Source organism: Alexandromys fortis, unplaced genomic scaffold (genome assembly GCF_014885135.2).
Source record: "Alexandromys fortis isolate MF-2015 unplaced genomic scaffold, M_Fortis_MF-2015_v1.1 scaffold_3, whole genome shotgun sequence".
NCBI lineage: Eukaryota > Metazoa > Chordata > Mammalia > Rodentia > Cricetidae > Alexandromys > Alexandromys fortis.
Window position 1 is genome coordinate 14837810 of NW_026067909.1, and position 27656 is coordinate 14865465.

The following is a 27656-nucleotide window of genomic DNA, read 5'->3' on the forward strand; positions in this document are numbered from 1 at the left end:
TTTTTGGTTTTTCGAGACAGGGTTTCTCTGTGGCTTTGGAGCCTGTCCTGGAACTAGCTCTGTAGACCAGGCTGGTCTCGAACTCACAGAGATCCGCCTGCCTCTGCCTCCCGAGTGCTGGGATTAAAGGCGTGCGCCACCACCGCCCGGCTCTCAGCTTGCTTTCTTATAGAACCCAGTACCACCAACCCATGGGTGGCCCTACTCACAATGAGCTTGGCTCTCCAACATCAGACAGTAATAAGAAAATATCCTACTGGCTTGCCTACAGCCTGATTTTATGGAGGCATTTTCTCAAGAGACCCACCCACCACCCGCCTCTCTGATGACTCTAGTTTGTATCAAGTTAAAATGAAACTAGCTGGTACAGTGGCCATCGCTCTTGAAAGTCAAGGGGATTATTCTAATTGATAGGTGGCATCAAATCTGATCTTCGTGAGTTTTTTATTTTATTTTTTGAGACAGATTTTATCTTTATAACAGCCTTGGCTGTCCTGGAACTTACTCGTTAGACCAGGCTAGCCTTGAACTCACAGAGATATGTCTGTCTCTGCCTCCTGAGTGCTGGGATTAAAGGAGTGTGCCACCATGCCTGCCTTGTTTTGTTTTTAATAAGCACATAGGAAATCATTCAAGGAGGAGCCTAAAAGCACTTTAAGAAAAGATTTCTAAAATGTATTTATTTTTATTTTATGTGCACTGGTGTTTTGTCTACATGCACGTCTGTGTGGGGCTGTTGATTCCCTGGAACTGAGGTTACAGACAGTTGTGAGCTGCCATGTGGGTGCTGGGTTTTGAACCCATATTCTCTGGAAGAGTAGTCAATACTCTTAATGCCTGGCAATTTCTCCAGCCCTAAGAGCATTTTTAAATTAATTTAATAAACAGTTGTATATTACAAGGATGTAATTAACAAGAAATGAGTTTATTATATAACGAAGAAAAAGGGAGAAACTCACTCCTCTTAAAAAGGCAAGGTTTCTGACTCTGGAGAATTGTAAGAATGTTGATATCATTATAAAGAAATCTTAAAGTAGGGTGGTGGTGGCGCACACCTTTAATCCCAGCACTTGGAAGGCAGAGGCAGGTGGTTCTCTGTGAGTTTGAAGTCATCCTGGTCTACAAATTGAGTTCCAGGACAGTCAGGGTTATTACACAGAGAAACCTTGCCTTGAAAAACTTTTTTTTTTAAAAAAAGGAATCTCGAAAAACCAAATAAATAAAAGAAATAAATACATCAAATAGCAATTTAGGAAAGCATGTTACACATTCCAGAGTAACTCCCAAACAGAATAGTCTGCTGCTAAGCCTGAAGTCCTGAGGTCCAGGGGCCTGTGTACGGGAAGGAGAGAAACACTCCTGTAAGTTATCCTCTAGCCTCCACATGTGTGCCATAACTAAAGGAAGAAAGGCACACTTGTGACGGGACCTTGAGGACTATCTTCTGGGTTACCACAAAAGCTCTGGGAACACAGCTCCCTTCCAATCCTGTCACAGCCTATTTTATTTGCAGAGCTGTCCCTTTTTGTCACTTCCCGGCAAGGCAGATATTCAATAAAAGTTACTGAATGAAAGCATGACTCATTAGAAACTGGAGACGGATAAAGAGAAAATGAACCTAAAGAGGCAGGACTCTTGGGAGGCTGCGCTGGTCAAGTATTTATTAACTCAGCATAAGTATGAGCCTATTTGTAGAAAATGACCTGGAATGCCCAGAAGGAAGAAGGCAAAGAAGTGAAGGCAACGGAAGTTAGATTATTCCGGCAGTTCAGCTCCCTGAGAGAAGAGTGGTACCTCATTCAGGCACCGGCGAGATCAAGCAAAGGATGAGGATGACAGTGTGCTCACACTGAATTCAGAGGTATGTTACTCATTTTGAAAGATATACAACTCTTTAGCATCTGGACCCTGATGATTAATAAATCAGCTGCCAGAAACTCCCTGATGAAGCTAATTAAACAGTGTAAAGACAGTGGACCAATTTAAGCAGTTTGCTAACAGTGTTACAGGAATGTTAAATAAATAATAATAGTAATAAAGGCATAATTAATGACACATAAGCCAAGGAGCTAAGGGATTTGAGTCTTAGTCTTGGCCAATTTCCTTTGTGAGCTTCACTGAGCAATTTATGCTACTAATTAGTATGAATAAATAGCATTATGGAGTGGAGGTTAGTATTATGAGCCCTAACAACTGAAGGATTAAGCTGAAGTTGGCTACTAAATATGACTGACAATGAACAGATAACTCAATTTTTGCTGTATACTTGATCCATAATATTTCATATTTGTACAAAGAGCCACTCACTCTTTATCACATTCATATAAAATATATTAAACAAAACTATTTGAGTTTTAAAAATTAAAAGTTAAATCTAAATCATTATGACACTATCTAAATTTTGTATTAGTATAGAAAATGTGATTTCTATAAATGATATTTGACGCTTCCTCCCTACTAGTTACAATGCAATAAACTGACTCCTTGTTGTTATGGGTTTTCATTTTTCAAAGCACTTTCACAAATATTAATTGAAGCAGCCTTACCTATAATCTGACCACTAGCACATGCATATTAAATATTAGTTAATATAACAGAAAATCCTATTACCTTGCCACTGCTCATAACATATTTCCTCTGTCTTTCAAAGCACTTTCAAACATTTCAACTGCAGCAGTGACATTAGGAATGATCTTTCCATTTTTTGTATCATCCCATGGAAACAATCCCAAAAGGAAGAGCAACTAACAATAATAGAGATGATTTTGAGGCAACTGATCCATGACTCTTTTTTAGAGGGGAGAAATGGGTTTTTGAGACAGGGTTTCACATAATCCAGGTCGCTCTTGAATTCACTAGGTAGTCAAGGATATCTTTAAACTTCTGATTCTCCTGTCTCCATTTCTCAAGTGCTGTGACCACAGGCATGTACCAACATGTGGCCTTTTTGGAGGAATATTATTTTAAGGCATGTTGCTTTTGTTTATGCTACATTTGTTTAACTCTGTGAAGCTGTGATTCTTTGCCTGTCTAAAATACCTGATGGTCTAATAAAGAGCTGAACAGTCAATAGTGAGGCAGGAGCAAGGACAGGCTGGGCTGGCAGGCAGAGAGGATAAATAGGGAGAGAAACGAGGAAGAAGAAGAGCAAGAGAACAAGGAGAGGAAGACGTCAGGGGCCAAGCACCCAGCCACCCAGTCTGTCACAGAGAAAGAAGTAAAAACAGGTATACAGAAATAGAAAAAGATAAAAGCCCAGAGGCAAAAAGTAGTCAGGATAATTTAAGAAAAGCTGGCAAGAAACAAGCCAAGCTAAGGTCAGGCATTCATAACTTAGAAAAAGCCTCTGTATGTAATTTATTTGGGAGCTGGGTGGTGGAGCCCCCAAGAAGCCAAAAGAATAAAACATCACCCAACAGTTAGTTGTTCCCAAAGCGTATGCACCGTAGGTACTAGAAACTCAAATATCAATAATGTTGTTATGAAGGAGAAGAAAGGCAAAATTAGATGCTTAATAACAAACTAGTAAATAACTGCTAAAAAACACAAAAAGATCTAGATATTTTCCTCATAAAGTTGCAGATAAGTTCCTACAAAAACTTTAAATAAAAATTCATTTTAATTTAATTTGAAATGTAAATAATATTATGATGATTAATGTCACTCCACCCCGCATTCAAATTATCAAAATATAACTGGCAGAATAAAATATATGTGTCTAGTTATAAATACCTGCAGAGCACACATAATTAGAGTATTAAAAGTAAAATTCTTTTGTTAAAATTTGTTCATTTTTAATTTTTAAATTTAAATTTAATTAAAATTTTTTAATTTTAATGAGTATTTTGTTTGCATATATGTATATGCAACACAATCATGCCTGGTTCTCACAGAGGCCAGAAGAGGGAGTCGGATCCCTAGGATGGAAGTTATAGGCGTTATGAGCTGTATTGTGGATGCTAGGAACTGAACCTCAGTCCTCTGCAAGAGCAGCCAGTGCTCTTAAGTTATAAGCCATCTTTTCAGTCTCAAAAAGTAAAATTCTTAAACCATACCTTAATTCTAATAAAAAATTATAATAAAACTGATAAAATGTTCTATGTTATTACAGACAAAAACAAACAAACAGCAAGAGATGGTGACGCTCCTCAGTGGTAAGGCACTTGCCTTACCAAAGAATATGCAAAATCCTGGGTTCCATCCCAAACACCACAAAAAGTAATAGCAATCGCTTGGGGAACTAGGGCTATAGTTTGGAGGTAGGTAAGGCTTCTGCCTAACATGTGTGGGGTCCTGGGTTCCATCCCCTATGAAACCTAAACTTGGTAAAATTTACATTTTAACAATTAAGAGGGGAACACGTTCACTGGCTAGCTATTTCAAAACCACACAAGCACAGAAGATAAAAAATGGAAGCACAATAGTTCTCTGACCATTTTGGTCTCTTTAAAGTAAATGCAGACTCTTTCTAAGTCAAAGAAAAGATGAAATTATTAAACACACACACACATATACAATAAATAAAGTTTTAAAAAAATTTATGTTTCTCCTGTAAGCCCAGCACTTGGAAGGCAGAGGCAGGTGAATCTCTGTGAGTTCAAGGCTAGCTTGGTCTACAAAACAAGTTCCAGGACAGCTAGAGCTAAACAATGAAACCCTGTCTAGTCTTGAAAAATAAAAATAAAAAAAATATTGAGTTCTGAGTCGGGTGGTGTTAGAGCATGCCTTAATGCCACCACCACCCAGGAGGTAGAAGTGGATGGATCCCTGAGTTCAAGGCCAGCCTGGTCTACAAAGCGAGTTCCAGGACAACCAGTTCTACACAGAGAAACCCTGTCTTGAAATAAATAAACAAACAAATTTTAAGTTCCTAAACCATACTAATGTTAACATATATTTTTGACATATAATATAGAGAACAATATTACTATATTACTACAAGGGGAACCATTTATGGTCCATTTCTGAACTATATAGGAACAAATCTTCTTTTGTATCTGGGAAACTTCTGCCTGAGTTGTACAGAGAATAGTCAGAAAAGCTAGAATTACCTGGATGCCATGTCCATTCCTGCATCTACTTAGCTTTATTGTTCCAGTGGAAATGCCAGATAAAATGTAGGGTAAAATGAGGGTCTGAGGCTGGAGAGGTGGCTCAGGCTTAAGAACACATACTCTTCTTCCAGAGGGCCAGAGTTCAGTTCTTGGCGCCCCTGTTGGGCAGCTCACACCCACCAGAATCAGGTCTGACTTCCTCTGTGAGCCCTGCAGGCACCCCCACACATGTGGCACACACACGGAAACATACACATAATTGAAAAATAAAATACATCTTTTGGGTTTTTTTTTTTTTTTTGAGTCAGGCTTTGGAGCCTGTCCTGGAACTCGCTCTGTTGACCAGGCTGGTCTCAAGCTCAAAGAGATCCATCCACCTGCCTCTGCCTCCCAAGTGTTGGGATTAAAGGCATGTGCCATCACTGCCTGGCTAAAATACATCTTTCAGAGCATCTAATGTTTTTCTCAAAATGTAATTTGAATGGGTATCCTATATTTTTATTTACTAAACCAAGGAATTATATCTTTCAGAATAAATGTACTTTAGAAAACAACAAACTTATTAACAAAAAGAGATTTAGTCTCTTGGAAGTTAAGTAGTTGTTTACCTCGTAGAAACTTCTTGAAGACCAAGCCACCATAAACACTTCCTATAGAAGCAACTGTAAGAAAAAAATACAAAAAAATGTAAAACAATTAAGTATATTTGACTTTAAAAAAAATCAATGGGACCCTGAAAATACTGCCTTTAAATATGGAACATTAAAAGGAGCCCTTAGTAATGAGTTCAGCACAAAAGAGGGCAAAAATGGTACTAAAAGGCACAATGAATACGTGGGGGTTGATGACAACCAGTGGCAATTCTTTTCGCCTAAATTTAGCACCTATAATCAACACCAGGACTGTTCCTTTAGATGCTGCTATACTTGAAAGAACAGGATTGTGGGAAACTCTAAACTGCAGCTATTGATAAGAGAGCATGGTGCCAGCAACTAACTTTGAGTGTAAGAGTCAATTAAAATATTGGTCCTTTTGAACCAATTTTACTCTGAAATAGAAGATATTTTGCCAGTCAATTGGCTAAGAATTATTTGTACCTAGATACCTAGATTTCAAAGAGCCAAAGTTCTTTGTCCTCTTTTTTTTTTTTTTTTTTTGGTTTTTCGAGACAGGGTTTCTCTGTGGTTTTGGAGCCTGTCCTGGAACTCGCTCTGTAGACCAGGCTGGTCTCGAACTCACAGAGATCCGCTTGCCTCTGCCTCCCGAGTGCTGGGATTAAAGGCGTGTGCCACCACCGCCCGGCCTTTGTCCTCTTTTTAAACTGAATTTAATTAGAACTTTACCGCATCTTTTCAGGATCCTAGAGGCTGGCCCTCCCTAAAGCCAATGCAGGGAGAAGCTGTTCTGAGTGCGCTGAAGTGTGAACCTCTGTGATGGAAAAACCAAAGTCGTCGTTTAAAGAGTGGGCTTAGTGAATCTAAACACGGAGCACTAAGATAGCTAACACTCCTCATTCCCTTGCTTCCGAATGTTAGCTGCTAGGCTTTTACCCATCAAGATAGAGGATCCGACCATTCTAAGAGCAAAGATATAATGACACTGATATTAAACAAAATGAGGTTTTCTCAACAAAGAGTTGGAAGAAAAACTGGATGTAGCTATGGAGCCGATCTGGGTGCACTACATCCTGTGAGCTGGGATGGCAGGTGAGTCCCTGTGAAAGGAACCGGACTGTGAAGTCGCTGGGAGAGGCTTTACAAAACGGAAAGTGGGGAAAGACGCTGAACCCAACAGCCTGAGCTGGCCCCCACCCCCATCTCGGGGCATGCAGAGAAGGACCCAAAGGAAAAGAGGCATGATTGTCAACTGTCAACCTGTAACACCGAAGTCTACTTTCTCCAGTGCTTTAGAGATGATTATCATCGGCAGTGATGGGATGGACCCTGACAAGGACAGCCTCCTCCTGGGCCAGGAGCACTTCTGCTGACGTGGAGACATCCACATTGAGTGGTATTCACAGAAGAAATTAGCCGAAGGATACCAGGTGTGGTAGCGCACATGCATTATGTCAGCCCTGGGGAGGCTGAGGCAGGAGAATTATCACAAGTCTGAGACCAGCCTGAGCTACACAGTAAGTCATATCTCAAAAAACCGAGAGCTGGGGCTCAGTTATAAGAGTGCTTGCACAGACAAGGATTGAGCCCATAAACCGGATAGATGGTGGCACCATCTGTCACCCTAAGACACAGGAGTCAGAGGAAGGAGGATCAGGAGTTCAAAGTTGGCCTTGAATATGAGGCCAGAGTGGGCCACAGGGGACCATGAGCCAAAAAGAAAAAAAAAAAGCCAGGCAGTGGTGGTGCACACCTTTAATCCCAGCACTTGGGAGGCAGAGGCGGGCGGATCTCTGTGAGTTCGAGGCCAGCCAAGGCTATAGAGGAAAACAAAATAAAAGAGCATCAAACAGAGCTGTTTCTGCCTCCTTAAGTGCCGGCAAAGGCAGGCTGGCCTCCAGTGAGTGACAGCAGCATTTGGTGCCTCCTGATAGAGTCATTGCCTGTGTTTGTTATTAAACTTCTTAACTTTATTTTTTTAAAAAAGATTTATTTATGTATTATGTATACAACATTCTGCCTCCCTGCATGCCTGCAGGCCAGAAGAGGGCACCAGATCTCATTACAGATGGTTGTGAGCCACCATGTGGTTGCTGGGAATTGAACTCAGGACCTCTGGAAGAGCAGCCAGTGCTCTTAACCACTGAGCCATCTCTCCAGCCCCCATAATTTTATCTAAATGGCAAAAGATGAAAAACTGAAGGAAATTACCTCAGAAATATGAAAACCAGGGAGAAAATTTTAGAAAAAAAGTTTCATAAATCCACTATCTAAATAATGGAAACTGCTGTAGAATAACCACCAACAAAATTTCCCACATCTGGGGGCTCAGTGGTTAAGAGCACTGGTTGCTCTTCCAGAGGACTTGGGTTCAATTCCCAGCACCCACATGGCAACTCAAAACTGTATGTACCTCCAACACCAAGGTACCCAACACTCTCACATAGATACACATATAGGCAAAACACTAACGCACATAAAATTAAAATAGATAAAACATTTAAAATTTTTTCCCACTGGGCAATGGTGGCACACACCTTTAATCCCAGCAACTGGGAAGCAGAAGCAAGCAGAGCTCTGGTGTGGGAAGTCCCTCTATATATGTATTGCTTTTATTGGCTAATAAAGGAGCTGCTTTTGGCCAATGACTTAGCAGAATATAGCCAGGCTGGAAGAGAGATATATATAGAGAGAGTAGGCAGAGTCAGGGAGAAGCCATGTAGCCACCACAGGAAACAGGCGTCTCCACAGGAGCCCGCTGGAACCTTGCTGGTCGGCCAAGACCTTGTGGAGATGCACAGAGAATGGAGATGGGTTAGTTTAGATATAAGAACTAGCTAGAAATACACTTAAGCTATTGGCTGGATCAGGAGCATGGTGCATTACAGCTACCATACACAGGGATATTTCCAAGCCGCGCAGTGTGGTAGATTCAGCTTTTACTCAGATAAAAGGGTTTATGTGCTGCATTCAGTCCCAGACCAGACGGTGAACTACCTCCACCATATTGAAAGCCTGAGAGAGGTGGAGCCAGCATCCAGGGCCGCTGTGACCAAGCTGCTTACCATTTTAAAAGTGCTCCTGGTCAGAAAATTATTGCAGACTGCTATAAAGACAAATTCAGATCAAAAAGACCTCTTTTGGATATGTTGGATAAATGTACATAGGCGAGAGAGAGAGAGAGAGAGAGAGAGAGAGAGAGAGAGAGAGAGAGAGGTATAGACACTTATAAAAGAGTACAGACAGTCATAGATTAAAGGAATAAAGATAATAAAATAAATATTAAACTTGTAAAAAAAGTAATAGATCCTTTCAATTTATTAAAAAAAAGTAATAGAGTAAGGCAAATAAGCCACATAAAGATGGAAAACATACAGAGCCTGGATTATGTATATTATTGTTTTCTTTGAAATTTTTGACTGTGAATGAGTTAAGTACAGAGAGACATTTCATTGTATGGGCTGCTAAAAGCTAAACCAAGATATATGTTAAAGGTATCTTGACTTCAAAATTTGGGTCTAAGGATTTGTTGCTTTGGAAAAGGGGTTCTTCTTTTGTTTCCACAGAGGATGAGAACCTGTGGATTCCTTCCAGACTAATGTGATTTGATGGACCAAGAGCCCCTGAAAGGTTGCCATGAATACCCCCCAAAATTACTTCACCCAAGAAAAGCAGAAAGTTCTCTCCAAACTTTCTCCAAACTTGGAGAGAACTACACCCAAATTCCAAAATATTGTTTATAAATGTTTGTTTACATTTAAATGGGGATATGCTATAGAGATTTGTATTGGTATGAATCTTGGTTTATTGATACAAATTTAAAATTAATTTTGTTTTATATATATATACACACACACACTGCTTTTGATTAAGGTATTGTGTTTGTGAAGCTCATTTTAAAATGTAATGTATAATTAATAAACATAGGTTAATAGAGAGTCATCTATAATAGTCAAGCTTGTAGTCATGTTAGCTAGGTTTTCTAGATGTACAGAGATGTATTTCAGATGGATAGATATTCTTCAGATCTTTCAAAGACTACATAACATGGCATTTAAAATGTTTTAAGAACTTAGGACTTTTCATGACACTGAGACACATCTGCTTCTGGCAGCACCAATCTACTTCAAAAGAATGAAGGGCATCAAAGAGGCTCCTCATAGAGTTTGTTAGCCATTTGGGCAAGAAATTGCTCTTGCCTGAACTACTTAACTGAACTTATAGGATCCACAGAAAAATGACTGCTGAAGTTGCCTAAAGAAGGTGAGAGAGTTCTTTGGGGTTCCTGCTTCATGAAAGAGTCTGCCAGACATTCTGCAGGACACAGAATAAAGTGACTGACAAACTGTCAATATAGGTGGAACAGTCTTTGAAATTACCTGATTCAAGGAAAAGTCTGCCAGATACAATAGGTCAGTAGGCTGAAGATGGATGCCCCAACAGTACAGAAGAACTTTGGGTGACTGTCCAGGCAGCGAGATGTCTCTGTCAATTCTAGAATTTTGGAAGTTGTTTACAATGCACTTCCTGTTTATTTAAGTAATATTATCTCCTTCTGGAGTCTTTGATGGAGTTGAAGAATAGTTATTATTAAAGTTTTCCTTAGTTATGACAAAAGAAAAAGTAGATATAAATATTGTAGCTGTAATTCTTGCTTGATACAGGTTTTGTTACATGTAATTTTACTGTGTTAAAGTTAAAACCTTCCTTTTTATTTAAACAGAAAAGGGGAAATGGTGTGGGAAGTCCTTCTGTATATGTGTTGCTTTTATTGGTTAATAAAGAAGCTGCTTTTAGCAGATGACTTAACAGAATATAGCCAGGCTGGAAGGTGTGTGTGTGTGTGTGTGTGTGTGTGTGTGTGTGTGTGTGTGTGTGTGTTTAGAGAGAAGGCAGAGTCAGGGAGAAGCCATGTGGCCACCACAGGAGACAGACACCTCCCCACTGGAGCCCGCTGAAACGTTGACCTTTTGGTGATGCACAGATTAATGGAGATAGGTTAGTTTAGGATATAAGAGCTAGCTAGAAATGTGCTTAAGCTATTGGCAAAACATTGCAAATAATACAGTTTCTGTGTGATTATTGTGGGTTTAAGTGGCCGAGAATAAACGAACAGGCTCCACCTACAGATCTCTGTGAGATTGAGGCCAGCCTGGTATACAAGAGCTAGTTCCAGGACAGGCTCCAAAGCTACAAAGAAACCCTGTCTCAAACAAACAAACAAACAAACAAACAAATCCCACACCCAAAGGACATGAGTTACATGGAAAAGGCTGAGCACAGGGCAGGATGGAGGAAACTGACCCCACAGCAGGTGCAGAAGTGTGAGTTTTCAGAACAAAGGTCAGCAACTGCGGATCACTCTCTTCTCACTGAGCACAATTAGACACACTTTATAGGCTCCTCTGAAAGTGCAGAGCAATTATGACAAAACTAAGTCCAGGTCAAAAGAATGGGAACAGAATTCATGTCATTTCCAAGGCTTGTCTTAAAAACATTTGAGTTATAAGCCTTGTTCTCTTTCTCCATCCTTAGCTGAAGGGATAGATATTAGAGGCCACAAGGCTGAAATATTGTGGATTCTGCTTTAATTTTTTTTTAAAAACTTTTTTAACTTTATTTTATGTGCATTGGTATAAAGATGTCAGGTTCTCTGGAACTGGAGTTACAGACAACTGTGAGCTGCCATGTGGGTGCTGGGAATTGAACCCAAGTCCTCTGGAAGAGCAGTCAGTGCTCTTAACCACTGAGCCATCTCCCCAGCCCGTGGATTCTACTTTAAAGCAAATAAACCCCTGTACATCTACACTCATCTGGTGGTAAAATAAAGTAAAAACAAACATCCCATATGTTAAATCACTGAAATTTCAAAATGTATCTATTAAATATAATAATACAAAGATAAAGACAATATTATATAAGCTTACATGGAGAAAAAATAGGTCATATACAGAATAATCATAAAGGCCAGAATTTTTAGTATCAACAGTAGAGTTATGAAGCAACATTGCAACGTCATTGAAATTCTGAAGAGAGATTAATTCTGACTTAGAATCCCATTCTCTGACAAACTACCAATCAGGTGTGGAGTGAAGACATTCTCAGAAATACGACGTCTCAAGAAATTTCCCAACATGCTTTGTCAGGGAGCAACTACAGTCTAAGAGCTACCAAAAGAGTGAGTAAGCCAAAAAATAAAGATATTGGGATTCAGAAGCAAGAGACACTCAGAGAAACCCCCAAAAAACAAATAGCTCTATATACTAAAAACAGAAGGTATCAAAACTAGAGCCGGTTAGAGGCCGTCATGGTGACTTATACTGTGATCCTACCACTCGGAGGCTAAGACGAGAGGACTTCTATGAGTGCCAGGCCATGCCCTACGGTGAGACTCTAACTCAGAAAACCAAACCAAGAGATTGGAGTTGTACCTTGGTTAGCAGAGTGCCTGCCTAGTATGGATCCCCAGCAGCACATAAACCAGGTGTGGTAGCACACACCTGTAATTCTAGCATTCCTCTGGAAGTAGAGGAAAGAGAAGTAGAGTCATCCTTGTCTACATGTTGAGTCAAGAGGCCAACCTGGGTCACATGAGACTCTTTCTTTAAAAGTCAGTAATAACAATGCCTTTAAATTTTTTAAAGGGGCTAGAGAGATGGCTTGGCAGCTGACAGCAATTAATTCTCTTAAAAAGAACTAGGATTCAGTTCCCCAATGGGCAGCTCACAACTTCTATAATTCCAGGTCCAGAGGGATCAAACTCCTCTAGCCTCCTTGGTCAATGGTATTCACATGCACAGACATACACACAGAAACACATATACAATTAAAAATAAACCTAAAAGGGCTAGGCAGTGGTAACACATGCCTTTAATCCCAGCACTCAGGAGACCCTGTCTTGAAAAAAATCAAAATAATAAAAATAAATCTTTTTAAATGAAAAAGATTTCTAATACAAATATGTTTAGAAACAGGTAATATGAAAATAATCAGTTAATGTGGCCAAAAGTGTTAGCATTTAGGAAGAAAAAAAGTCAGGGGGTTGGGCTATCTCATAGCTCTCTTGGTGTGTGTGTGTGTGTGTGTGTGTACCGTCTGGGTGTATGTGAAAGTTGTGTGCATGCATTCATGTGAAGGCTAGAAGCTGATATTGTGTTTCTTCCTTCATTATTTCTTTACCTTATTTTTCCCTTTCTTCCCCTCCCACCCCCATGCCCCATTTCTTTTTGATTTTTTTTGAGACAGATTTCTCTGTAGCTTTGGAGCCTGTCCTGGAATTCGCTCTGTAGATCAGGCTAGCCTTGAACTCACAGAGATCTGTCTGCCTCTGCCTCCCAAGTGCTGGGATAAAAGGCGTGCTCCACCATCGCTGGCTTCCCCCCACTCCAAACTTCTTTTCATGTGTATGTGGTACTCGAGTGTTTGTATGTGTGAGCACACATGTGAAGGACCAAGACTGATAGGAATCTTCGATTGCACTTCCATATTCTACGAGGTAGGGTCTTTAGAACCTTGAGCTCATATATGGCTAGTCTCACTAACCAGTTTGCTCCTGGCATCCCTCGTCTGTGCCTTTTAAGGCTCAAATTATAAGCATTTCACCACACCCATCCAGCATCTACATAAGTTCTGGGTATCTGCACCCTCAGCCTAGCCTGACCTGGGACTCATTATATATACCAGGCTAAACTCAAATTCACAGCAACCCTCCTGCCTCAGCCTCCCAGTTGTTGTCATTCACCATGCCTGGCTTGATCTATCCTACTACTAAAATTGTGTGTCTGTATAACTTATAAAACTTAAAACAAAGGAAGTTTCCAAAAATTAATGAAGTAGATCTCCATGTATTAACACAAAACGCTGTCCACTTTTATTAAAAGGCACTGGCACTATCATACACCAATTTCATTTGTTAAGAAATTCAGCAACTGTGCCCACATACACAGAAAAGTCTAGAATATACAATGAATGTTAATAATAATGTACACTGAATGTTAATAATTATTTCAGGGAGTTAGATAACTAGAAAGTAACTAGAAAATGCCATCATTGCTTCTGTAATGATGCACTATGTCAGGTGTATATCATCATTCTTGTTTATTTGTTTTATATTTCATTCTTCAAGACAGGGTTTCTCTATGTAGCCCTGGCTATCCTGGAACTCATTCTGTAGACCTAGTTGACCTCAAACTCACAGAGATCCACCTGCCTCTGCCTCCTGAGTGCTGGGATTAAAGGCATGGGCCACCACCTCCCAGCCATTTTTTAAATTTATTTTTTTATTTTATATTCTTTGGTGGTTTTGCCTGCATGTATGTCTGAGGATGTGAGAAGCTCTGGAACAGGAATTACAGACAGTTGTGAGCTGCCATGTGGGTGCTGGGAATTGAACCTGGGTCCTCTAGAAGAGCAGCCAGTGCTCTTAACTGCTGATCCATCTCTCCGGTCCCCATCTTTTTATCTTGACAGATATAAACTAACTACATGAAGATCAGAAATAACAAAGCAGTGCCATCTACGCCAGACATACCGAGGAAGTCCTTTATGTTCAAAATGGCTATGGAATTGGATGTCATGATAAGAGCATACACCATTAGTCATTTCATTTCCCTTTCCTTTATTTTTGCCTCTTTTGCAATTGCCAAAGTCCACACATGAACAAAACCGTAAAACTTGATATAAATTTGTTGTGAAAGAATAGCTTAAAATCAAGGTCAAAAGTAAAATTGTTTTTGAGCAATTTTAATTTAACCTAGCTATAGAGTCTCACAATAAGAATAATTTTTATCTTTCCTATATCGAACACTTACAAATTAATTACCAAATACTTGTTAAAATCATCTTGGTTTTATAGCTACACTAGAGAGGAGTGTGACAAATTGGAAACTTTACACGAACTATGACATGCGTAGCGACGAAACAATTGTCAATGATTTCTGCCTTTACTTACTAGTCACTGCACAACGGAGAGAACTCGGCGCCTGCGTAGAACTTAATGCGTCTATGGAAACCGTTAGCTGCCCTTCTAGCGATGCTCCCTTTGGCAGTCCTGCTTCACACTTCCAGTGAACTATTAAATACCTCAAAACCTGAAAAGAATACGATGCAAATGAAACGCAATCTTTAAGATCATGGTCCTAACAAACTTGTATGACACAGTTAAAACTCTAATATAAAATACTGTACTCCTGCTTATGAAATGTCAGATTTGCTTTTGTTCATAGCATAGTATTGTATCTAAACACACAAAAAAATAGTTGGAAAGCCAGCTTGGGAGACAGAGGCAGGCAGAGCTCTGTGAGCTCGAGGCCAGCCTGGTCTACAGAGTGATTTCCAGCATAGCCGGGCTGTGGTGGCACACACCTTTAATCCCAGCACTCCGGAGGCAGAGGTAGACAGATCTCTGTGAGTTGGAGGCCAGCCTGGTCTACAAGAGCTAGTTCCAGGACAGGCTCCAAAGCTACAGAGAAACCCTGTCTAAAATAAGAAAGAAAAAAGAGGGCTGGAGAAATGGCTCTAAGATTAAGAGCACTTGCTATTCCTGCAGAAGAACAGAGTTCAGTTCCCAGCACCCATAAGGCACCTACCTCACAACCTTCTGTGTGCTTTGCAGACCAGGGCGGGCGGCCTTGAACTCTGAGATTCACCTGCTTCTGTCTCTGCCTCCCAAATGCTGGGGTTAAAGGTGTGTGCCACCACGCCAGGCTGAAATGACTTAGTTTTATGTGTATGAGTGTTTTGTCTGTATACACATAAGTATACCACATGCTTGCTGCCCACAAAGGTAAGAAGGCAGCATTGCCACTAGGGTGCTGCAAATCAAACTCCAGGTCTTTGCCAGGGTGATGAGCACTCTAAAATTTCTCAGCCAACACTTTTTTTTTTTTTTTTTTTTTTTTTTTTTTTTTTTTAAGGCAAAGAGCTCTGAGTAAGCAAGTTTGGGAACTAAGATCCTGATTTGTACCAGAGTTCTAAGGCAGTTTCCAGGCACTTCTACAATCTAACAGCTTCCTTCACATCATCTTCTGATTTCCTGTGCGCTCTCTGTTTGGATTTTTCCAGCGTCTTTATGTACAAAGATAGCAGTTGGGAAAAGAATACTGGCTGGTGAGTCAGAGCCCTGGGTTCTATCCCGGGTTCTGTCATCTGGAAAATCTAATCCCCCAGCTTCCTCTGACGATGACAAAGAAGTCACGGGGACCACAAATATTCTAAGTCACCTCAGCGCCTGCGATTCTATCCCTGTTCACCTGTGCAGCGTTCCTTAGGTCTGAAGGTAAGTGCCCCATCAGGAGAAGACCGCAAAGTTCAGCAGTGGAGTGAACACATGCCACTAGCCGGCACCGGGCCATCTTCTAGAACTAAACAGTTCTCAGTCCACTGATATGGAGAACCTAGCACGAACCCTTGGATTCAACCTTTCGTCATTCAGCCCGGGATCTGCACCTCACAGTGGCTGCCGAGGGATCGTGTCACGCCTTGTCCTCCTGTTCCTGTTTTTACGTGGCTTGGTGCCTCCTTGCCTACCCTCTGACTCCCTGGTCCACCCTTTAACGGCTGCACACGTCCTTCCCGCCTTCTCGATCCCCCTCTCACATAGATGGGTACAAAACGCTGGGAATCAAGTTAGCCGACTTCCGATTCCGCTCTCAGAATCAGCCCAGGTTTGGCAAACACCATACCTAGTTCTTGGGCCTTCGCGTTCTTTGCTTTAGACGGTGGTGTTAGTGCGCACGAAGGCAAGCCCGGAATACACACTGGTTCCTCACAAAGGACCCACGAGGGTGATGGATAGTCCAGCACCTCCGTACCTCAGGCCTCACGCCCTCCCCTCCACAGAAATCCCAAAGAAAGCGGGATTTAAAATTGTTTAGCCATTCACTGTATTTTTTCCTGCACCTCAGAAAACGCCAGATCCCGCCGCCCAAACTTTGAGGTCTCCTCACAATGCCCTCTTCTCAGAAAAATGTCTTTCTCTTCCTTCCCTGCATCACCTCGCAGACAGCCAAAGCCATACTCTCCATTCTGTAAGGAGAGCGGCCACAGCGCTCAGGGTTGCTGGCTGCTCAAAACCTCTTCCTCAGCTTCCTTCGACCCGCGTGAGCGCCAGGCCAGGCGGCCGCCAGCCGGTTCCCTTCCCGCCCGACAGCGCGGTCGCCCCGCCCCCAGCCCTGGCGCCTGCGCACTGCGCGGGCTGCCTGAGGTCGCCCGCACCAGTAGGCGGCTGGGTGGGAGGGCAGGTGGCCCTGCTGCCAAGGCTGGAGGCGAGCCGGGAAGAGGTCGGGCGATGACTCCTCCTGAGGAGACTTTCCCACGGTCTGGCCAAGACGCGGCCCTCGGCCCTTTTCAAAGCGCTTTGACCGCCGGCGGCGTTTTCCAGGGCTGGTCCCTGGAAAGCTGCGGCTGCGTGGTGCAGGATTCCCAAGCTGGCTCTAGACCCCAGCCGGCTTCGCCTTCTGTTCTGAGGGCGGTGCCTGGGACCAGACTCTGCTCCCACATCTAACAGAGGGATATATAGGTGGCTAATTAAGTCTGAATTTTAGGTGAACGATCTTTTCACCCCGTATTGTGTATGTCATGCCATAAGATTTGGGATATATACTAAGGAAATGATTTTGAAATTCAGAGCCGAAAGCTGGGGGGCTTGTATCTGGCAACCTGTCTCCAAACCTCTCCCCAGTCTATTCCAGGAAGATTCTGGGAGCTTCCCCCTCCCCACTAGACCCTTCCTTCCCCAAGTTTGACTTCAGAAAACGTCTGGCTGACAAGCAGATCTGAGTGTCCCCAGCTGGGAGGAAGTCCTATAGGCTGCAGAGCGGACTTCGTGAGATGGACGTAGGCTCACCACAGCTCCCGAGAATCTGACAGATTGTTCTTTGGGCTGCCAAAAGAAGACACTGGCATCAGAGATTCTTGCTTGGCAACGAGTTACCCAAGGAGAAGGGTGGAACAGGGCGTTGGCTGCTTTCCTTCAGAGGAAATTCTTCCACTCCAGAAGCGGGAATTGCACAGAACAGGCTGTGGAGTTGGCAGAGTGCCCACCAAGTACCAGCCTTGGTGCCACTTCAAAGACCATGTCCCTGAGGACCTGAACCATACCCCCTCTGCCGTGTGCTAGAGCTCTTACCCGCCTTCCCCGTCTCGGGTGCTCACAGCTAGGCAAACTGGAGAGGTGGTTTTTGATTTTTGGTTTTTCGAGACAGGGTTTCTCCGTGTAACAGCCCTGACTGTCCTGGAACTGGCTCTTGTAGACCAGGCTGGTCTCGAACTCAGAGATCTGATTGCCTCTGCCTCCCGAGTGCTGGGATTCTAGGCGTGCACCACCACCGCCCGGCTGGAGCATTCATTTTAATCATCAGAATTAATAAAAAGCCGACATTTGGGAAGCCACTGGAGTCTTTTCCTCCTTTTTACATCTCTTTTAGAATATTTCCCACTGAAAATGTCATCTCAGCAGAAGCGCTCCGCCTTGAAAATACCAGCGGAGATGAAGGGTGAGGAACAATGGCTAATGGCACAGTGCTTGAGCTGAGGCGGTTGTCTTGGCTCTCAGCCTCCTCCTTGGAATGTGCCTCAGGGATGAAGGTACAGGAAACACCCAACACTATCCCATGTGTAGGCAGATACCTAACAAAGCCGCCTGGGAGAGGGTGCCCTCACATTGGTCTAGGCAAAGTGGGGGGCACCTCTGCTGCGAGGATCCACCTTCAGGGCTCCGGTAGTGTTTCTTCTTCTTGTAATCAGACTTGACATTTGCTGAGTCCGACTCCCTCACCCTACTTTTTAGCTCCCCTTGTTAAAAGTAATCCTTCTGTGTAACAGGTATTGTAAACAGTGGAAATGAGGCTCTGAGGAGAGGTTGTATAACACTCAGTTTGTAAATGTCAGAACCTTAAGACGAAAGCATCCCTCAAGTCCTCTCTGGACTTCTCCCCATCTCCCACCTGGCCATGGCCTGGCTGCCTGTCGGGGAGTTCTGTACTGTGCCATTATTGATGTTACCATAAAATGTGAACCCCTCTACACAAACCACGGTGGTGATACCCTCCTCTCCCATAAACCCCTGCTCACTTTTCCCACTCATCAGCCTGCATCTCCAACCTGTCTGTTTGGATCTAGTAAGTAATATGCTGTTGGATGCCACATTATGAAAACATGTTTGCTCAGGTTCCTTCCTCAGGCCAACAAATGCTATGGTCAGAAGGGATTGGTGAGGTGATCACTTACCTTCAATAGATTAACATGCGTGAGGCCTAAAGAAATTAAATGGCCTGCCTAAGGTAAGGTCACTTAGTCCCCTGGGTTGACCAAGAAGCCCTTGTGGATCACTGTATTTTCAGCCTGCCCTTTGCTCTCTGGTCTCTTCTCTGAAGTGTTTCCAGGGACCCGTTCTCACTGCGGTCTAGACTGTGTGGCGTGTGGTTGTGCCGCCATTCCCCTGCTCACTCAGAAACTGAACTCACGTTTCATGTCTTTTTTGAATATTGATTGTTCTGAGACAAAAACAAATCAAAAAACAAAAACAAAAAAAACCTGTCTGGCCAGTTTTAAAACCCTACCCCAAGAGCCCCAGATTGACTCTGAAGCCCCCAAAAGACAAAAAATGGGGGGCTTGAATGGAACCAAAACATCATAAGCAATGTTGCCAGGCAAACAGGGACATTTCAGGGACTGTTAAGCTGCCTTTTCCTTTCAATGTGTTCTCTATACATATTCCAGACACTTCTTAGGGTGTACCTTAGTCTCCAGTTCTTCCAGGTCATTCATATGTCCTGAAAGAAGTCAACCTGAGGAATTTAAACTATTGTCAAATCAGGTTCATTTGGGGACTTTCTCCCCTGGGAAACAAGCAACTACGACAAGAGGCTGTTTCCCACACAGACAATGAGAAAGGGTTAACTGCTTCTCTCAGGTCCTGAGAGAAGTCTGTCCCCCACCAGTCCCCATAACCGGGTTTCCTGAAATGGAGCACGTCCCAGGTGCCTCTTCACTAATCACATCCTTGCAAATGGGGCCATGCGCTCAGATTAGCTCATCCCTTCACCTTCTCGAGGCCTTCTCCACCTGGAGCAGAGAATCTGGGGCAGCCTCACCACTGACTTCCCGTCAGGGGTCAGATAGGAATGTGCTCACAGAGGGCGGGTAGGTTAGGGAGCACCCGAGACCATCCTGGAGCTGACTTCCACACCAGTTCATGGCCACGCCATGTTCTAAGGCTTGCAGGCAAAGAGCAACACCAAGGTTTATATAACGAAAATATTTTCCTCTTCGCCCCCATTCCCTATGCTTTTCTTCCTCTCCTTCTTAAAAGGACTGGCTCTGGTACAAAGTGGCTTCCTGTGTCTCCTGGCTGAGTCACCTTCTCAGTCTGATTTCTCATCTGCCAGTTATCAGGTGCTGGGCCAGCCAGGAAATCTCTTTCCTTTTCGTATCCATTCTCCTTTGCTGGGGGAGAAATAAACCTACTTTACAAAATGGTTCATCCCTCCATAACTGACTTTCTATCCTCTCTGAACCAGAGCTGGATTTGTCCCAACAACTGATACACACTAGATGGGAAGCTGGCTTTGTGGCCCAGAGTATGGAAGCGGCTGAGTAGCCTGGTCACCTGTGGCCAAGCAAGCCTATTGATCTGAAGGTCAGACCATCAACTGGATTTTAAGACAAGTAGGCTCACTGGGACAAAGATTCATCTTGTAAGAACCCCGTTAAAAAGATGTTAGTGCCAAAAGGTCAGTCTTGGGTCATGGAATCCCAAAGTACTTTACCAGGCTCTCAGGCCTCACAGCTCACAGCCAGTCAGCTGGGACTCAGCTCTAAAGGTGACTAGATTTTACCCATTCTGGCTTCAATGGCTGTCTTCTTCTTCTCCAACTTCCATTTTCACGAGTTGAAAAGAGGCTGTGGGATCAAACGCCTAAAAAACGTCTGGACATCTAATTCCCTCACGTTTGGCCACTCACTTTGGGTGTTAGGTCCTAATTTTCCACAACTGAAATAGGGAAATTCTCCAAGGGATATAGTTAAAATAACATCTATGAAGTAATTTGAGAGTTAGGATCTTTAAATTACAAGACATTTTAGAGGCCATTTAATCTAGCATTTCCCAGCCAGACAAGCAATGCTTGTTCCAATTCCTTCCCTTCACCCCCACCCCACCTCCGAAGAGCCAGTCTCTTTCCTCTGTCTTTTCCTGGTATCCAAGCAGTTTGCATAAGTGTACTTAATGGGAATGACTGCCTTACTTCCCTTCCCACCACTGCCCAAGTTGGTAGCTAGCGTTTACTCGAATGTCTTGTGCTGGGGTCTGCCGTCACAAACCATTCCACTTTGGGGAGCAGTGGTTTGGAAGGACTTTTCCATCACAAGAGCTACCTTCCCCCTGCTGTTTCCCGGCCCCACGTCTTCCACTCAGCAGTCACAAATCTGTCCTTTCAAACCACAGAGAATCCATATAATCCCTGTATAAAAGGCCTTGGGGAATACTCGGGATGGTTATTGTTAACCTGTCATAGTGGCTCAGACTTGGCCTGAGTGATTGTATTATAGATGACCTGAGCTTGGCGCACATGTATCCCTAAAACACTGTATAAACCAGTTTCGTGTGAATCAAATCGTTTTAGACGTACATGGAAGGTGACTGCTTTTAAAAACCCTGTTATCGGTTCTCTCATCAACAGAAATAGGGGCTGGGCACTGAACCCGGGGTTTAGCCACGCTCAGCAAGCACTCCACCACTGAGCTAGCCTACTTCTGGAAGGCGTGCTGTCTAAGTCGCCTGCAGTGCCCAGGTTCTAGGCGGCCCCCGCACTTGTCATCTTCAGCTCAGCGCCCCAAGCAGCTGGTATCACAGGCTCGGAGTCCACCAGGCCAGACTGGACAGTCTTTGTCTAACGCAGAAATCTCCCCTATCCGGCTTTCATGCAATCTAAATTTTCATGCATTATGCTTTCCTTCTGGCAAAATTTGCCTACATAGAAAACATGCAAAATAATGATAATGGGCACAGGAAACACTGCCGAGCGCTTATCCGGCACCCGGTGCCTCACAGCTGACCTGTACTGCTTAATTTCTCCCCGCAGCTTCCTTCTGTGAAGTCACCCTAATCGTTTCCTGAAGAGGAAACTCAGGTTCAGAAAGGCTGCATACCTTTCTAAGGTCACTCAATCAGAGTCCAGAGTCTATTGTCTTTACCCTCACGAGGCTTCCGATGCCAGTCACGGTTAGAATGACACAATAAGAGTAAATTGGGCTAACATACTGAAAACTAACCTAAATGTCTACAGCTTCAAAGATATACATAAAACGGACTCTTCTTGGATATGAGCACTGTAGGTTTCTCAGAACAACATATTCCAGCACATATTCTCACAAATTCCAATACAGCTTAGCAGATGAGCCCTCAACAACTCCCCTTCAGCTGCTAGTATTAAATAGATACTGCCAGATTTTATTTCTGGGGTATGGTGGAGAGCGGACACTTTTTTCCAGCATCTTTGTACTCCCAGGGGTTAATGGCATGAGCTTTTTAGAAGAAAGAAATGGCTCACTATTGACTGGTAAAAGTCACTAGGTATCATGGTTGCTCCCAGCCTGCTCTTAGATGGGTCAAGATCATTCAGATGAGCCCAGTTTTTAATGGCATTTAGGTTTTGGAGTTAAAAATAGTTTGGCGGGGATGGAACATACTAAGTAAGCTCCGTTTCGAATCCAAACGGGGCAGAGATAAATGGAGGAGATGGCTCGGTGTCCTCCAGTTCCAGTTTCCTCCATTTAGTCAAGACCAGCGTGCCGTCAAAGCGTCACTTAGAGCAGAACACAGCCCTGGGGTTCCTAGGACCCCAAACTTCCTGAGGCTGTATAAGGAAGCTTGAGGTGGGGCCCTTTTCCAGTCCTCTGTGCCCTACAGCAACTGCCCGCACCCATGAAGAGGCCCCATGGGACTAACATGCTGCCTGCAGTCTCGTGTGCAGACTTGCTTGCAAACACGTGTCGATCCATTGCACATCATGCCCGAAGCTGTCAGGCTGGTGTCCTGGTCTGTGCTAGCCACGGTTAATTAAGCCTGTCTTCTGAAGGTGCACGCTCCCCTGGGAGCTCGCCTTTCTAACCTTTCCTTGGGCAGCCGTCTTACAATCACAAATCAAAGACTGGCGTGGGAAAGGATGCGGTTTTCCTTTCTTCTCAGCCCCTGTTTCTGTGACTGGCGGAAGAATGAACCTGACCAAGTCAAGACAACTCAATCAGTCTTCAGCTTTAAACTCTGTCTCTTTAGGCTCCTCTGACCGGCCCCATTCCTGTGGTTTTCTACCTGAGGGGTCGGTCATATGTCACTCTAACATCAGGGAAGGAGCATCAAGGCCGAGTATCACTTTTCCCTCATCTGCGCTGAGCCCACTGACTCTGCAGCAGGGCTCCCACCCAGGCCGGCTTCTGTGGTCTTGGTCTAGCTGGGGCACAGTAATGGTTTCTAGGGCCGCTGCACTTCTCCCCTGGACTGCTGAGCTTCCATCTGGAATGGAATGGCTTGGCCCATTCACATGCTTTCTCTCTGGGTTTCTCGGCCCTTACTCCACACCAGCCCCACAAGCATCCTGGCTTTTAGGTTCTATCATTCCCCCACATACCCATATAGACCTCTAAGGGGATGGGTTCCAAGGAACTTTTCAGAATTTCCTCCAAATATCAAGGAGCCCAGGAAATCAGGGTTTGGGGGATAAGATAGAAGAGCGAGGCACAGTCCATAGGGAGGGTTACACCAGACTGTCTGCCTGCATGGGTCTACGTGGACCCTGCTACTGAGACTCTGAGGCAGCTTCCTGCTATTGACATCAGGTATGTTGAGACCCTGTTTCTTCTTGGAGTCCCAGGAGCGCAGCAGAGTCCAGGCTGGTACTGGCCACTGCTGCTGGGCTGTGCCGAGGGAGTCAGAACACTCTTGCTCTCATGTCCTCAGCCTTCTCAATGCTGCTCCTGGCCCAGAAATTTTCTCTCCTATGTGAAAATCCACACGTCTCTTGCGATCCAACAGATGATGGCATAATCTCTGAACTTTAGGTTTACCGGATCTGTCTGTCTCTTGATATTTAGAGGAAATTTCTGGAGGAAACCTTAAAATCCCTCTCAAGCACCTGGCTCTTCAGTTGAAGAGCCAAGTGTCTTAAGAATAGTATCCTGCTGTAGAGTTGATTTGAGACAAACTTCTAGGCTCCAGCAAGTCTCCTGTCTCAGCCTCCTGCGTAGCTGGAACTATAGGAATGCACCATTAGTATCTCTTGTATAGCTTCTAAAAGGACTAGTTAAGCCGGGCGGTGGTGGTGCACACCTTTAATCCCAGCACTCGGGAGGCAGGCGGATCTCTGTGAGTTCGAGGCCAGCCTGGTCTACAAGAGCTAGTTCCAGGACAGGAACCAAAAAGCTATGGAGAAACCCTGTCTCGAAAATCAAAAAAAAAAAAAAAAAAAAAAAAAAAAAAAAGGACTAGTTAAGAGTTTAAAAGGATTAGTTAAGAGTTTAAAACTAAAGATGAGGAAATATCTCAGCCAGTAAAGTGCTTGCTTTGCAAGCAGAAGAACCTGAGTTCTGAGTTCAATCCCCAGAACATTTATTAAAAATAAGTAAGTAGAGTCGGACGGTGGTGGTGCACGCCTTTAATCCCAGTACTCGGGAGGCAGAGGCAGGCGGATCTCTGTGAGTTCAAGATCAACCTGGTCTACAAGAGCTAGTTCCAGGACAGCCTCCAAAGCTAAAGAGAAACCCTGTCTCGAAAAACAAAACAAAACAACAAAAAACAAAAAAAAGTAAGGAGAGAGAGAGAGAGAGAGAGAGAGAGAGAGAGAGAGAGAGAGCGCTTATCATGCTGGTATCTTCTTACAATCCCAGCACTGGGGAAGGTAAAGACAAGCAGATAGATCCCTGGGGGCTCTCTGACAGGCTAATGGAGTCTGTGAGAACTCTGAGGGCTTGTAAGAAAACTCCAAGGAAACAAGACAAGAGTTTTGTGGCCTCATTTTTTCAAAGCATGGACTTTGAAATGCCATACGGTGGTGGCGCACGCCTTCAATCCCAGCACTCGGGAGGCAGAGGCAGGCGGATCTCTGTGAGTTCGAGACCAGCCTGGTCTACAAGAGCTAGTTCCAGGACAGGCTCCAAAAAACCACAGAGAAACCCTGTCTCAAAAAAAAAAAAAAAGAAAAGAAAAGAAAAGAAAATGTTAAGTTTAATCTAGTTCCAGTAGAGAATCCTCTTCCCTCCCAAGATCTTCTCTGTCTACATTAGTTTGTTACATAGGTAGCTACAGGCCTATGAGATGAGCGTGTTATCTTCCCTCGTGGTGTTCACAGCTTGAAAGGGAACATGACCATTGGACAGGGATGATCCAGGATGGTGTTTTGGATGATGCAGCATTGTAATTCCAGAATTGAGGCAGAGGCATGAGGATCATATAGTATGTCCAGGTGTAGTGGCAATTCACTTGTATTTTAATAAATAAAACTTCCCTGAGGATCAAAAAAAGTAAAACAGCCACATTGGCCAGCTTTATAGACCAGGCAGCAATGACACACACCTTTAATCCCAGTAGCCACACTAGTTTGCCATAGAAACCAGGTGGTAGTGGTGCACGCCTGTAATCCAGAACCTGAGAGGATTATAAAACAGGAGGAGGCAGCTCTCAGTCACAGTCTCATTCTGAGATTCCTAGAGGCAGGATCGCCATTTTGGACTGAGGTAGAGGTAAGAGCCAGTGACTGAATGTTTTGCTTTACTGACCTTCAGGTTGAACCCCAATACCCGTTTCTGAGTTTTCTATTAATTGTGCAACATCCAGGCTGGGCAGTGGTGGCACACACCTTTATTCTAGCACTTAGGAGGCAGAGGCAGGAGAATCTCTGTGAGTTAAGGCCAGCCTGGTCTACAGAGCGAGTTCCAGGAGTACAAAAAGAAACTCTGCCTTGAAAAGCAAACAAACAAACAAGCTAAAGAAAGAAAGAATGAATAAGAAAGAAATAGCATGTCCAAGTGTTTTTTTCCCCATGTTTTTAGATAGAATGTATAACCCAGGCCAGTCTCAAACTCTGTGTAAGTCTAGTTGGCCTCGAATTACTTACTGAGCCTCCTGCCTCTGCCACTGAGTTCAGAGATTATAGACCTGTGCCATTATGAATAGCATGTTTAAAAATACTGGGAAAATATCCAGAGTTCCATATGGTTATGATATAAAGTAAGGAGGGATGCGGTAAGGCTGGAGAAGTACACAAGGCATGTAAACTCTACTACGAAGCTCCTACGGATTTTAGCAGGTGAGTGTTCTCTGTCAAACTGATGGTCTAACAATGCCATCCAAGATGCCCTGAGAGTAAGATGGTCCAGGAAAGAGACATGGAACAAAGACAAGCCTAGACAAAACACCACCACCATAAGAAACAAGTGAACAAACAAAATAACAACAAACGCACAGGAGAGCATGGAAACCATAAGCCAAGAAAGGAGTTGTCATCACGCCGAGAGGACAGTGAGCAGCAACCAGAACAAGAATAGGATCACTGGTGACCGCCTGTCAGCAGCCTGCAATATCTGGGCTGCATCAGATCAACTGCAGGGATTGGGGAGATCAGGGGGTAAAATGCTCATTTTATAGGCATGGGGACCTGAGTAAATATCAGGCGTGGTGGCAAAGTGGCTGTAACCCCAGAACTGCAGTATTGCAGAGATAGGCGGATTCCCAGCTCAACCAAAACTGAGAATCCAGGTTCAAGAATAGATTTTCTCAAAATGTACAGTGGAAAGTCATAAAAGAGGGAACTCGGAGGCCCCAACCCAGTGGCAGAGACCCGGCACGAAGGCCCCAGCGGCGGATGAGGGATAGTCCAAGCATGAAACAGTGAAGCCCACACTGAGAGCAGAGCGCCCCACTACAACTAAATCAAGTAGGTTTTTTGGGGCCTGGCCTGCAGAGTGGTAGGCCTTGTATAGGCAAGGTCCTGTCCCTGAGAACCCTCCTGAGTGGGGAGAGTGTTCTGGGCCTGAGGCAGGACACAGGAAACAGAGTGGGGGCATTCCCCGACCCCCTTTACCCCCGGTTAGTCTGTGAGGACTGGTACCCTCTGCTGGGGCTGCTCCTACTCTGCTGCGACTTCTCTTTCTCTGACCTATCCCAACTTGTGCCCAGGGGCCTCCTTCACCCCTCCTCCCTTCCCCGGGGCCGCCGGACCACCCACTTTAGCCTGTTTGGGCTCTGGGTCGGGAGCTCGGGGCAGTGGACAACGGGAGTTTCTCTGTTTTGGTGGCTGGCCTGCAGAGTGGTAGGCCTTTGGTTGGCGAGGTCCCTGGTGAACGAGGAACCTTGTCCAGGTCCGAAGACCCTTCTGAGTGGTGAGAGGGATCTTGGCCCATGGCGGGAGCCAGGAAATGGAGTGAGGGCATTTTGTAAATGGGGCCCCTGCCCAGCAGGGAAACCTGATCCTGATTTAAAAGACCCATTGGATAACATCGATAGGAGGAGATGGGCAGGCGCCAAGGCAAGAACTCACCCAACAATCTGAAAAGCAACATGAAAACACCAGAACCCAATGATCTAACACCCTAACACAGAAGAAGAGGAAAAAATTGACTTTATGAAAGCAATAGAGTTCCTTAAACAACATGTAAAAAAAACGCCCTTATAGAAATGGATGAGAAGTATAACAAAAAGTTTGAAGAAATGAGTAAATACGTACATGATACCCTGGAAAACCAAGAAAAAACGATCAAACAGGTAATGGAAACAGTTCAAGAATTGAAAACTGAAATGGAAGCAAGGAAGAAAGCACAAACTGAGGACCAGCTGGATATGGAAAATCTAGGCCAATGAGCAGAGGCTACAGAAACAAGCATAATCAATAGAATACAAGAGATAGAAGAAAGAATCTCAGATTCTGAGGACACCATAGAGAAAATAAACGCACTGATCAAAGAAAACAGCAAAGCCAACAAATACTCATCACAAAAC

At 43.9% G+C, this 27656-nt stretch overlaps 1 protein-coding gene and 1 long non-coding RNA gene across 2 annotated transcripts in view; one reads left to right on the plus strand and one right to left on the minus strand.

Annotated features, from left to right (window-relative positions):
* Positions 1 to 27656, minus strand: part of Top6bl (TOP6B like initiator of meiotic double strand breaks) — a 113707-nt gene that overhangs the window by 66898 nt on the left and 19153 nt on the right. The window contains exons 1-3 of the mRNA XM_050137587.1: positions 16663 to 16867; positions 14619 to 14757; positions 5663 to 5716 (exon numbers count right to left, since the gene is read on the minus strand). Of these exons, the coding sequence (XP_049993544.1) occupies positions 5663 to 5716; positions 14619 to 14757; positions 16663 to 16692 (223 nt within the window). The 5' untranslated portion in view covers positions 16693 to 16867. Of the gene's footprint in view, positions 1 to 5662; positions 5717 to 14618; positions 14758 to 16662 lie in introns of the transcript that reaches the window.
* Positions 1252 to 10469, plus strand: LOC126498700 (uncharacterized). The gene is made up of 2 exons (XR_007590879.1): positions 1252 to 1861; positions 6411 to 10469. It is a non-coding gene; the product is annotated as an uncharacterized lncRNA (long non-coding RNA).